This window comes from Salvelinus namaycush, chromosome 40, assembly GCF_016432855.1.
Source record: "Salvelinus namaycush isolate Seneca chromosome 40, SaNama_1.0, whole genome shotgun sequence".
Taxonomy (NCBI): domain Eukaryota; kingdom Metazoa; phylum Chordata; class Actinopteri; order Salmoniformes; family Salmonidae; genus Salvelinus; species Salvelinus namaycush.
Genome location: NC_052346.1, coordinates 16,009,902 through 16,021,921, shown reverse-complemented (window position 1 = coordinate 16,021,921; position 12,020 = coordinate 16,009,902). Strand labels below are relative to the sequence as shown.

General features: G+C 40.9%; 1 protein-coding gene across 1 annotated transcript; it reads right to left on the bottom strand.

The window, feature by feature from the left end:
* Window positions 1-984: 984 nt before the first annotated feature.
* Window positions 985-6,161, bottom strand: LOC120033773 (zinc finger protein 239-like). Its single transcript, XM_038980229.1, has 2 exons — window positions 5,809-6,161; window positions 985-3,430 (listed from the first exon to the last, which is right to left on the bottom strand). Exons 1-2 carry the CDS (start codon window positions 5,999-6,001, stop codon window positions 2,670-2,672), a joined length of 954 nt encoding a protein of 317 aa, XP_038836157.1. The 5' UTR covers window positions 6,002-6,161; the 3' UTR covers window positions 985-2,669.
* Between the last annotated feature and the right edge of the window lie 5,859 nt (window positions 6,162-12,020).

The window sequence follows — 12,020 nt, the reverse complement described above, 5'->3', positions numbered from 1 at the left end:
ATATGTTGACGATTTCATTCCTGTGCTGTTTGTAACTACCCTGGTAGGTTGACTGATAATCTGAACCAGGCTGCAAGCACTGGTTACAGTTTGAAGCTTTTTCTTGAGTGAGCAACTTAATGAAAGCCAGTCAATATTTAAATCACCCAGAAAATATACCTCTCTGTTGATATCACATACATTATCAAGCGTTTCACACATATTATCTAGATACTATTAGCACTTGGTGGTCTATAGCAGCTTCCCACAAGAATGGGCTTTAGGTTAAGCAGATGACCCTGTAGCCATATTACTTCAACAGTATTTAACGTGAGATCCTCTCTAAGCTTTAAAGAAATGTGGTTCAGAATATAAACAGCAACACCTCCACCATTGGCATTTTGTCTTTTCTGTAAATGTTATAACCATGTATTTCTACCACTGTATCATCAAATGTATTATTTAAGTGAGTTTCAGAGATATGAATTCCATCTGTTAGTAGCAAGTTATTGATTTCATGAACCATGTTTCTTATGTTACATATGCTAATGTGGGCTCATTATGTTTGAGCTGAGTGGACTTCCTACTCAGGCACACCGCCTCAGTGCTAGCAGTTGAACTCTGGTTCATAGGCACATGATTACTGCATACAATAACTGTAGGATCAACAGAGGCATTCAGGGCAGTTAGAGGGACATTGTGTCTGCAAACGCCACGGGGATAATGTACATTTGCTGCAGCATTATGACAACTCAGCGACAAAATGGTAGGGCTTAACTGAGCTGGGGTCATCGATAAGTCATTGTCTCAACGCATCCATGAAATGCATGGACAGAGTCCAGGAGCCAAGATGATTCAGATGGACTCCATCATTCCTGTAGAGCATTTTCTGTTTTTCATTTTCTCTAAATCTAAAAGGCACAAACTAGATTTGAGTCATTGTAATAAGTAATTGAAAATGCTATTACTCCAACCTTGTGAAAGTAACAAACTGACACGTTTTCATTTGTCAACAACAACTTTATTTCAAGAGTGCCTTTGATTTGACGGCCTGCACATGCGCAGTTCGGGGCGGGGCGACCGTAAGACCCAATGACGTTTCTGCGCATTCACTTAGCTAGCCAATGTCGCCATTGCATCGCCTACAAGTGTGATCAGGGATTTCTATTGGAGAAGCAGTTTATGCCCATCTTCATACTGTAATGTCTTTGGTGCACCTTTAAATCATCATGTCCCAGGAGACACCAACTGGGAGGAGGTAAATGTTGACCCAAACCAGTAACACAGGGTCAGGGGTTCTATTCACAGAGTGTCTTACAGTAGGAGTGCTGATCTAGGATTAGTGTTGCTTTTTCAATTATAATGAATGGACAGGAGTGATCTGATCCTAGATTAGCACTCATCCAAGATGCTTTATGAAAACGGGCCCAGATACATTCCCATCTGCCTAATGGGTCAGGATAGGGTTGTTGTAGGAGGCAGGAAATAGAGCTGATCGGCAGGTTTAATACATTCTCTAATATGAATGACATCCATTTAAAAAAAAAAAAGTACTTTATTACAACAAATGATTTGCTGCATTATATAGATTGTCAAAGACGTAATAGGCTACTCCAATATTCTAACATGCAGTTGTCAGTACAGATAGAAGATAGTGGCCCAAATATCCTGTATGTCATTGTTAAACAATTGAATATGAACTCCTGTTGTTTAGGAATCCAAATGTGTGCTCTGTGCTAAATACAGCAGTGAGGGAGTTTGATTAGGCTGAACCGCAGTGCACCGGGCTATGGCCTGTCATGTGATTGGCTCACACCCGTGAGGCAGCATGGTCTCATACTGATGCAATCACTTTTCACCTGGTGCAAACTCCGCCCACCCGGGCCAGCATAATAAAATTCCCTCATTGTAACGGCGAATAGGCATCCCAAAAAAGTGAGCACCAAAATGAGCTTACAAATCAGATAGTGAATGATGCTTTACACTCCACACACACATTGTTACTTTCCTCAGCTACAAAACCAAATAACGTTGCTCAAACAGAAGGGGGAAGTAACATAAAGTCACTGACACAACCAAAACGAAACAGGCAGGGTTTTAGGAGGGGTTCTGAAAGACACTCGTTGGGGTATCCACTGAAAGTTGACTAGTCACAACAACTGGAACGTAAATGACAACTACCACAAGCACCCACTAAATTTGCCCAAGAAGAGGCCAACACAAGAAAAACCCACACTAAACTTAAAAGACAGGAAGCAAACCAAAAGGTTGAGCAAAACAAATACAGGGAAGATCAGACAAATGAACATTTTTCTATAAATGAAATGGGGAGAGCCAACTAAAAAGGTGTTGACCGGACATCCACATCTCAAGACAACTGAAGCACTGGGCCAGCAACTCTTAAATAGCACAAGGGCCAGCACAGGTGTAACACATACTGACTAACGAGGTGACACAAATCGGTGCTATACATCCTAAAGTCCAATAAATTGAAAAAACAAAACCTTTAACACACAACTACATTTGTTTTGTTGTCAAGCGGCAGGAAATATAATAATTATTTACAAGTTGGATGTAACAAGAAATTCACATGTGAGTAATCATTTGTTGTTCTCACTTCAGGCTGAAGCTTTTGTGTGAGTGCTCATATGAGACTTCAAGCTTCCTTTATAACCAAAGCATTTGTCACATTATTTGCACTGGTAAGATTTCTCCCCTTTGTGAACACGCTGATGAAGTCTTAAATAGCTTAATGCGATGTAACCTTTCTTGCATACAGGACAGATATATGGTCTCTCTCCTGTATGAGCTCTCATATGCAATGTCAGTTCTATCTTCTGGTTGAAGGCTTTGTCACAGTCTTTGCACTGATATGGTCTCTCCCCTGTATGTATCCGTGAATGAACGGTCAAGTGTCCCTTCTGGTTAAACATTTTGCCACATTGTTTGCATTGATAGGGATTCTCTCCTGTGTGTACCCTTGTATGGATGGTCAAGTTGCTCTTCTGGTTAAACCTTTTGCCACATTGTTTGCACTGATAGGGGTTCTCTCCTGTGTGTGTCCTTGAATGGATGGTCAAGTGTCCCTTACGTGTGAAGCTGTTGCTACATTGTTTACACTGATATGGCTTCTCTATTGCAGCAGAGTAGTCTGGATGAACTGAGAGGGGCTGATCACTGGTTGGTTCTGGTACTCTGTAGCCCTCTACATCAGGTTCTGTTTTGATCTCTTCAGTTATGATGATAGGTAGAATACCCCTCTCTCCATCATCCACAGTTTGGTTTTGGTAAAGATGTGAGGGCTGAGGTGGGTCCTCCTGACTGAGTCTGAGCTCCTGTTGTTCCTCTTTAATCTGTGTGGGTTCTGGGTCCTCCTGCTCTAGACTGGGGCTCCACTCCTGCTCACAGTTCTGCTGCTCAGGGGGAACAGAGGGAGTGAGTAGCTGGAAGTCTGGAGGTAAAAAACCAAACATTCAGTCAATATTGACTTCTTAATACAATACCTGTAATTTTGTTTGGAAGACCTCTCTGCACTCAAAAAAAACTATTTTTGTTGACTAGTCTACACTACAGCACGGAAAAGGCTATACTGACACTCCTGACCTACAAAAATATATTTAATTTCAGAATTAGTTAAAATTTGGTTAAGTTTATCGTTAGGGTTAAGGTAAGGGTCAGTTTTAGATTTTGGTTAGTTGTTTACCAGACAGTGGTAGGGCTGGGCGGTATATCGTATATTACTATATACCGGCATTGATGCACGGAGCGGTTTGGGTTTTTACTTTACCTTCTATAACGGTATTTGAATGTTTGGTTTGTTAAATGTGATACGCTGTGTGTAATGTCCACTTTTATAGTTTACTCCCCTACTTCAGTCACCGCTCATGCCGCTTTCCACACAGAACTAGCCCCACCCCCTTTCACTCGGAGTGCATTTGTTGTTGCTCGACCACGGGACACTTGCATTCAGTCCGCATGTTCAATGCAGCACATGCAACAATGTTGATAACTACGATGCTGTTTCCACTTAGCGTCTTAATATAAATCCACAAACGTTCTATAATTACACTATTAGTTTGTGTTTCTTACATCTACAAACTGCTAGTTTGTCTTTTCTTAGGAAGTTGTGTCTAAGTTGTGTTAGCTGCTAATCGCTAGTTATCTGGCTAGCTAGCTAATAAATGTACTGAGTCAGAGCAAACTTAGCTAGCTATACAGCCTGATACCAGTGATGGTGTAGGCCTAAATCAGCATGCTGTTTGTGCAACAGTATCTTCTAAATCAAAGAGGAATAGGCAAAGCTTGAATATGTTAGCTACATGAAGTAGCTAAGAGAGAGATTATAGGGTACCCAAGGAAACACTGACCATCACTTTGGTTCCTACCCTGTCACTAACTCCTCCCTGGTATTTTTCTTTGTGTCATGTCAAACAACACTGTATTCAAAGTGTCCACTATTATCTTCTAGCTATAGAATTGGAATAATCATTATTTTTCCATGATTCCAACAATTCACCCAAGTGTTGATCTAAATCGCAAGTTTTTAAAAATGTATTTGACCATTATTAAACTAGGCAAGTCAGTTAAGAACAAATTCTTATTTTCAATGACGGCCTAGGAACCGTGGGTTAACTACCTTGTTCAGGTTTCAGAAAGACAGATTTTTTTACCTTGTCAGCTCTGGAATTCGATCTTGCAACCTTTGTTACTAGTCCAACGCTCTAACCACTAGGCTACCTCGATTTTTTTTTGTCCATATTGTGCAGCCCTACTTGGCAGTGTGGAAATAATCTCAAATGAGTGCAGGAAATTATTTTGAGTTGAAGTTTAATTTAACAGTATAAAACAATTAGAATGAGTAAGACCCATTGAAATAACTTAGAATGGATGTGTTGCCACCCTTGAGTCAAGCACTACTCATAAAGCAAATGTCTAACTTTTATTATTCAAAAACATAAAGTACCGTCAAATACTGTCAACATTTAGAAAAATACTGTGATATGATATTTTGTCCATATCACTCAGCCCTAGTATTTTGTTTTAAAAAAACTACTTATAAAAAGAAGCTGTTACCATGTTCCAAAGCATACTATATAGTTTATGTTTCATAGTTGTAACAAAGGCACTCCACAAATAAAATTGATTTAACAGTGGAATTTGTGTTTTTACATATAGCCTACATTAACTAATGAAAATGCTATTTTGTTACTTGGAATCAGGGAACAAATATTTACCAATGTTACCAAACACCATCATGAACACAATCAAATGATTATTTCAGTGATAGCATATGAAATGTATTAATTACACTGTTAGAATTTTGCAGTCAGAATGACTGCTCATTTGCATAAAGGGGGTCCCTCGAGGCCCAGCGGTTCTAGTGTTTAGTATATTTAAAACCAAATACTTTTACTCAAGTAGTACTATATTTTACTAGGATTTTCACTTTTATCCGAGTCATTTTCTATTATGGTATATTTACTTTTACTCATGTATGACAATTTAGTACTTTTTCCACCAATGCTCAGACTCATCCTCTAGCTTGAAAACAGAAATCCAAACTCTTGCGGTACAGTAGCTCCATGTAAAGTAGTTGAGTAGCATGGTAAGAACCCGAAGAAAAAGAAAAAAACACCAATCTAACCGTCTAACCCATAGCAGAGCGCTTTTGACGTACCCACTTCATTATACTCGCCCTTAATCCAGTCGCCATATTGGGATGAAGCTACACCCTTCACCTCCCCTTTGGCATATCACAATGTGCCACATTAATCTAATCTATTGGTCTACAAGTCAAATCTCGTACAACAACTGTATTTCACTACAAACCTGCTATGTGTGACGTTCTCTCTGGTTTGGTAGCCATGTCCAACAGCCTCCGTAGACGCTCGTTCTCCTCTGCTGAACGGAAGACTTCTTCTTGATACTCCGCTATGGTCTTCTCCACGACCCCGAATATCTCCACAGCAGCCGCGGATAAACGCTCGGTGACGAATACATTCAACAACTGTAGTTTCGACATATTGGAAATGGTTATGAAAGTGTAGCTGTTCGTTTTATCAAAGAAATATTGGTTGAAACCTTTCTCTATGAATCTGCTTAGCGACCTTTGAACAACAATTTCTATTTTTTTTTTAAACAATTGATAGTGTTCTCCTTTCACAAAAGCTGGTCGGCAGAAACAAAATACTGCATTACATTAGCGCCACCTGCTGTTTTGGAGCATTTCATGGAAAACCAGTTATTGGATCCAACCCATTACCTGGACAAAGCAGAGTTTTGCCCTCAGTTTCAATGTGGGTCCCAAGACGCCGTTTTATTCATGCCTTTGCCTTGTCTGTTAGTACCTTCTAATTAAAGTTGCAATAGAGCCCCACAGTGGAGGTATCATAATACCCATAACATCTAGTGGTCAAACAGGGAAATGGTTCCAATCGTTTTTCCACCATTCATTTTTCCCATAGGGAATTGTAGTTCTTTATGAAAGCAACATTAGTAGCTAATTAGTGTTTCATTTTTGTGGAGTAAATACAGGTGAATATATATATATATATATATATAATATATATATATATTAGTACCAGTCAAAAGTTTGGACACCTACTCATTCAAGGGTTTTTCTTTATTTTTACTATTTTCTACATTGTATAATAATAGTGAAGACATCAAAACTATGAAATAACACAGGGAATCATGTAGTAACCCAAAAAGTTTTAAACAAATCAAAATATATTTTATATTTGAGATTATTCAAAGTAGCCACACTTTGCCTTGATGACAGCTTTGCACACTCTTGGCATTCTCTGCATCACCAGGCCCAGCAAATCAGAATGAGTTTTTCCCCACAAAAGGGCTTTATTACAAACAGAAATACTCCAAAGGTTCATCAGCTGTCCAGGTGGCGGATCTCAGATGATCCCACAGGGGAAGAAGCTGGATGTGGATGTCCTTGGCTGGCGTGGTTTCACATGTTCTGCGATTGTGAGGCTGGTTGGATGTACTGCCAAATTCTCTAAATAGACGTTGGAGTCAGCTTATGGTAGAGAAATTAACATTGAAATCTCTGGCAACAGCTCTGGTGGATATTCCTGTAGTCAACATGCCAATTGCACGCTCTCTCAACTTGAGACATCTGTGGCGTTGTGTGACAAACTGCACATTTTAGTGGCCTTTTATTTTCTCCAGCACAAGGTGCACCTGTGTAATGATCATGCTGTTTAATTAGCTTCTTTATATGCCACACCTGTCAGGTGGTTGGATTATCTTGAAAACTGAAAAATGTTCACGAACAGGGATGTAAACAAATTTGTGCACAACATTTGAGGGAAATAACCTTTCAAGGATCTTTAATTTCAGCTCATGAAACATGGGACCAACACTTTACATGTTACGTTTAGATTTTTTGCAGTATAGATAACCACTGACTGTAGTTATGTGTACAATGCACATTACCCTCCTTAAAAGTAAAAAAAAAAAACTAGCACATAATAGCATAATGAATGTTGTGACCTCTTTATTGAAAATGTTTCTTTATAAACATCGCATGCCACAGATTTAGGACCTGAATGTAGAAATCTTGTTCTGCTGGCCAGTGCCCAAAATCCTTATGTTATATCCCTGCATGTCAGTACCTTTCAGACAATCCCCTTATCACTGTTGGTCCTCTTCAGTGACCTTATGGCTGAAGGTTTTAACTTTCCTCTTGAGAATTAGAATCAGAAGTAGTTGTATGGCTCATTGCAATATTTCACCTCTTCTGGCAAATAGTAACCTAGACTGTCCTGATCATCTAGTTGAGCATTCCAGATAATTCCTCCATCTAAGCAGAAATGTCCCATCCACATAGTAGGATTTTAGATGTGCAGATAGACCAAAGCCCAGTCTATTTTACTGTTACTATAGTTAAGTCTGTGGGTTATGGTGTTTTAATGTAGATGTTATCATTTCAGTAATCAATTTAGCTAGCTGGTAAAAGTAACATTTGTTGTCTTTCAGGTGGATGGACCGGAAACCCAGTGACAACACTTGGGTCTGCAGCTGCCATTTTCCGGTGGGAAAGAGAAAAGGCCCTGTATTTACCAGAAAAGGTAGCTCATCCACCATGGCAGAAGATGAAGATCCAGACTGTTGATTGGGAAACAAGAACAAACAATAAGGCATGAGGATTGGGTGTTGAGTATGAGAAACAATTTGTTTTCTGTCCAGATAAAGATGGTGATACAGCATTGAAAAATACCTACCACTGACCATGTCTCTTTGTTTTCCAGTCCAACAGGAGTGCATCCCTCAGTCCATCCAGTGCGTGGACATCCCGTGCCAGTGTGATCCGGTTGTGGAGACTACAGCAGAACAAGCCTGTAGACAGACAGGTCAGTAACTCATCAAATATGATACAATATTGTGTAAAACAGTGAATTTGTAGATGCATCAATTTTCACTTTGTGTCCCCTTTTCCCCATGTTAAACACATAGACATGATATGCGGAACATCAGGCTCACCCCACGAGAAGCAGTGCATGATCAACGTCACCCTCAGCAAGGAGATCTTCTGGAAGTGATGTACTCTCTCGCTCTGGGGGTAAGACATCATTTAAACATCACAGATATAAATTCCCACTGTGCCCATGATGAAATGCAACTGTGAATTGTGCTGTACTATTGAATGAAACAGGAAATGCACTCAGACCAGCCTTTGTGATTGAACTTACGTTAACTACATTACTTTAGTTGGCTGCTTTGAGCAAAACTTGTACAGTGCATTCGAAAAGTATTCAGACCCCTTGACTTTTTCCACATTTTGTTACGTTACAGCAATATTCTAAAATGGATGAAATTGTTTTCCCCCCCTCAATCTACACACAATAGCCCATAATGACAAAGCAAAAACAGGTTTGTTAAAAATTTTGAATTATCACATTTACATAAGTATTCAGAAACATTATTCAGGACTTTGCTGAAGCACCTTTGGCAGTGATTACATCCTCGAGTTATCTTGGGTATGAAGCTTGGCAGACCTGTATTTAGGGAGTTTCTTCTATTCTTCTCTGCAGATCCTCTCAAGCTCTGTCAGGTAATGGATGGAGAGTGTCACTGCACAGCTATTTTCAGGACTCTCCAGAGATGTTCTGTTGCAGATACTGATACTGTTGCAAAGCTAACTAAAAAGCAGCATTCCCCAAGAGAGGATGGCTTTCACTTCAGCAGTAATAAATTCATGAACTTCTTTGAGGAAAAGATCATGACCATTAGAAAGCAAATTACGGACTCCTCTTTGAATCTGCGTATCCCTCCAGGGCTTAGCTGTCCTGGATCTGCACAGCTCTGCCAGGGCCTGGGATCGGGAGAGACACTTAAGTGTTTTAGTACTATATCTCTTGACACAATGATGAAAATAATCATGGCCTCTAAACCTTCAAGCTGCATACTGGATCCTATTCCTACTAAACTACTGAAAGAGCTGCTTCCTGTGCTTGGCCCTCCTATGTTGAACATAATAAACAGCTCTCTATCCACCGGATGTGTACCAAACTCACTAAAAGTGGCAGTAATAAAGCCTCTCTTGAAAAAGCCAAACCTTGACCCGGAAAATATAAAAAACTATCGGCCTATATCGAATCTTCCATTCCTCTCAAAAATGTTAGAAAAAGCTGTTGCGCAGCAACTCACTGCCTTCCTGACAAACAATGTATACGAAATGCTTCAGTCTGGTTTTAGACCCCATCATAGCACTGAGACTGCACTTGTGAAGGTGGTAAATGACCTTTTAATGGCGTCAGACCGAGGCTCTGCATCTGTCCTCGTGCTACTAGACCTTAGTGCTGCCTTTGACATCATCGATCACCACATTCTTTTGGAGAGACTGGAAACCCAAATTGGTCTACACGGACAAGTTCTGGCCTGGTTTAGATCTTACCTGTCGGAAAGATATCAGTTTGTCTCTGTGAATGGTTTGTCCTCTGACAAATCAACTGTACATTTCGGTGTTCCTCAAGGTTCCGTTTTAGGACCACTATTGTTTTCACTATATATTTTACCTCTTGGGGATGTTATTCGAAAACATAATGCTAACTTTCACTGCTATGCGGATGACACACAGCTGTACATTTCAATGAAACATGGTGAAGCCCCAAAATTGCCCTCGCTAGAAGCCTGTGTTTCAGACATAAGGAAGTGGATGGCTGAAAACGTTCTACTTTTAAACTCGGACAAAACAGAGATGCTTGTTCTAGGTCCCAAGAAACAAAGAGATCTTCTGTTAAATCTGACAATTCATCTTGATGGTTGTAAAGTCGTCTCAAATAAAACTGTGAAGGACCTCGGCGTTACTCTTGACCCTGATCTCTCTTTTGACGAACATATCAAGACTGTTTCAAGGACAGCTTTTTTCCATCTACGTAACATTGCAAAAATCAGAAATTTTCTGTCCAAAAATGATGCAGAAAAATTAATCCATGCATTTGTTACTTCTAGGTTAGACTACTGCAATGCTCTACTTTCCGGCTACCCGGATAAAGCACTAAATAAACTTCAGTTAGTGCTAAATACGGCTGCTAGAATCCTGACTAGAACCAAGAAATTTGATCATATTACTCCAGTGCTAGCTTCCCTACACTGGCTTCCTGTTAAGGCAAGGGCTGATTTCAAGGTTTTACTGTTAACCTATAAAGCGTTACATGGGCTTGCTCCTACCTATCTTTCCGAGTTGGTCCTGCCGTACATACCTATACGTACGCTACGGTCACAAGACGCAGGCCTCCTAATTGTCCCTAGAATTTCTAAGCAAACAGCGGGAGGCAGGGCTTTCTCCTATAGATCTCCATTTTTATGGAACAGTCTGCCTACCCATGTGAGAGACGCAGACTCGGTCTCAACCTTTAAGTCTTTACTGAAGACTTATCTCTTCAGTAGGTCATATGATTGAGTGTAGTCTGGCCCAGGAGTGTGAAGGTGAACGGAAAGGCTCTGGAGCAACGAACCGCCCTTGCTGTCTCTGCCTGGCCGGTTCCCCTCTCTCCACTGGGATTCTAACCCTATTACAGGGGCTGAGTCACTGGCTTACTGGTGCTCTTTCATGCCGTCCCTGGGTGGGGTGCGTCACTTGAGTGGGTTGAGTTACTGACGTGATCTTCCTGTCTGGGTTGGCGCCCCCCCCCCCTTGGTTTGTGCTGTGGTGGAGATCTTTGTGGGCTATACTTGGCCTTGTCTCAGGATTGTAAGTTGGTGGTTGAAGATATCCCTCTAGTGGTGCGGGGGCTGTGCTTTGGCAAAGTGGGTGGGGTTATATCCTTCCTGTTTGGCCCTGTCCGGGGGTATCTTTGGATGGGGCCACAGTGTCTCCTGACCGCTCCTGTCTCAGCCTCCAGTATTTATGCTGCAGTAGTTTATGTGTCGGGGGGCTAGGGTCAGTTGGTTATACCTGGAGTACTTCTCCTGTCTTATCCAGTGTCCTGTGTGAATTTAAGTATGCTCTCTCTAATTCTCTCGTTCTCTTTTTCTTTCTCTCTCTCTGAGAACCTGAGCCCTAGGACCATACGTCAGGACTACCGGGCATGATGACTCCTTGCTGTCCCCAGTCCGCCTGGCCTTGCTGCTATTCCAGTTTCAACTGTTCTGCCTGCGGTTACGGAACCCCTACCTGTCCCAGACCTGCTGTTTTCAACTCTTAATGATCGGCTATGAAAAGCCAACTGACATTTATTCCTGATTATTATTTGACCATGCTTGTCATTTATGAACATTTTGAACATCTTGGCTCTCTCTAATTTTCTCCTTCTCTCTTTCTTTCTCTCGGAGGACCTGAGCCCTAGGACCATACGTCAGGACTACCGGGCATGATGACTCCTTGCTGTCCCCAGTCCGCCTGGCCTTGCTGCTATTCCAGTTTCAACTGTTCTGCCTGCAGTTATGGAACCGCCACCTGTCCCAGACCTGTTGTTTTTCAACTCTTAATGATTGGCTATGAAAAGCCAACTGAAAATTATTCATGATTATTATTTGACCATGCTTGTCACTTATGAACATTTTTGAACATCTTGGCATAG